Raw genomic sequence first — 1,559 nt, forward strand, 5'->3', positions numbered from 1 at the left:
AGGAAGGTTGCTTCTCCTCCTCCCCCATGCTGGTGCGCGCTCTCTCTCACTCTCTCTCTCACACACATAAATAAATGAACTTTGTAATAAATAAGTAAATAAATTGTCCTGTGGACCCAGCCCACTGGGGCAGCCACTCAGAGGCTCAGGACCTTTGCTGTGCAGCTACCTATGACATCACCAGCTGCCTACAGCCCCCTGTGACCTCACTACCCGAACAAGGAGAGCTGGGCTGTGGTCACTCCCTCAACAGCACAAGTGACGGAGGGCCTAAATGACCAGCAGACCCTCAGAAGAGGTCAGAGTTGCCAGCATCCCCATACATGGCGATGGCAGATCCATAGACAGCCTCACAAAGGGGTCCGCAAATCAGGTCCCCCTCCCCGCAGAGGCCCCTGTGGCTGACGGTGCTGGAGGGCCCCCTGAACAGCATGATGTAGATCGGGCCTCCATTGAGTCGTTGACTTCCAAACCCACATCAGCATCTGGGGACGAGGACAAGCCTGAAGCTGCTGGAACACACAGCCAGGAGCCCAGGGAAGCCTCAAGCAGTCTGCCGGTGTCCACGGGCCCCCAGGACCCAGCATGTGATGACCTGAGGCAAGATTTGAGTGTAACTCAGAGTCTTCAGAGCTCCCAACGGGACTCCCTGATGGAAGAAAAGACCCCACAAATGACAGGTGTCCCCTGCGGAGAACAAGAATTAACTCCAGTCATCCCAGGGGCTGAGGTACAGTTTCCCAGGACCGTGGATGCTCAGCCCATCATGAACACCGCAGACATGGACTATCCGCGTGGCAGTCAGGCCACCAGCACCACTGACACCGTTGAGGAGGGACCTGATGGTCTGGAGGCCTTGAGCGTTGACACTGAAGCTTTGCCAGGAGCCGGGTCCCAGGCAGTGACTGAGGGGGATCTGAAGGACAGCTCAGAAGACCTGCAGGCTCTGCAGTTGCCTCCTTCCCCAGGAGGCAGCGCCCCACCCTCACCCAGCCCCCAAGGGGTGGCCCTGGGCAGGATGTCCCTAGACCCCAGGCTTTACATGGCCAGCGAGGAGAACCCCTACATGCGCTCCATGACCAGTTTGCTGGGCGGAGGTGAGGGGTCCATCAGCTCCCTGGCGGACGTCCTAGTGTGGTCTGAGGCCACTGTGGGCATGGCCACGGCCCTCCTGGCCTCTGGCCACAGCTCCGTGACGGACCTGCTGCACAGCACTGGGCCCAGCCTGCGCTCCGTCTCCAGCATCCTGGGGAGAACCTTCTCCTCTGGGCTGATGGCAGGACCCAGCCTGGCCCTGCGCTCTGTCACCCTCATGCTGGGGAGGGTGGAGCAGAGGACCCTAGAGCACGTGCGCTCGGCCATGCGGTTCCTGACCACCCACCTCCTTCCCAGTCACCCCAGTCCAAACTCTGACTAGACCCCATGCAAGGAGCCCCAAAGAACTGGCTCAGCAGCCCCTGAGAACCCCGGCCCCCTCGTTCCTGCTCCTTCACCCACCCCTGCCCTGGCGGGCTCTCCCCAGATTGGGCAATAAAGCACTGGCGAGCGTTTATTTTCTA

The 1,559-nt window shown here is 60.1% G+C and overlaps 1 protein-coding gene across 1 annotated transcript; it reads left to right on the forward strand.

The window, feature by feature from the left end:
- Nucleotides 1–233: 233 nt before the first annotated feature.
- Nucleotides 234–1,559, forward strand: TEX44 (testis expressed 44). Its single transcript, XM_032355271.1, has one exon. The coding sequence runs from the start codon at nucleotides 275–277 to the stop codon at nucleotides 1,415–1,417; it is 1,143 nt and encodes a 380-aa protein (XP_032211162.1). The 5' UTR covers nucleotides 234–274; the 3' UTR covers nucleotides 1,418–1,559.

This window comes from Mustela erminea, chromosome 8 (genome assembly GCF_009829155.1).
Source record: "Mustela erminea isolate mMusErm1 chromosome 8, mMusErm1.Pri, whole genome shotgun sequence".
In the NCBI taxonomy this organism is placed as follows: Eukaryota; Metazoa; Chordata; class Mammalia; order Carnivora; family Mustelidae; genus Mustela; species Mustela erminea.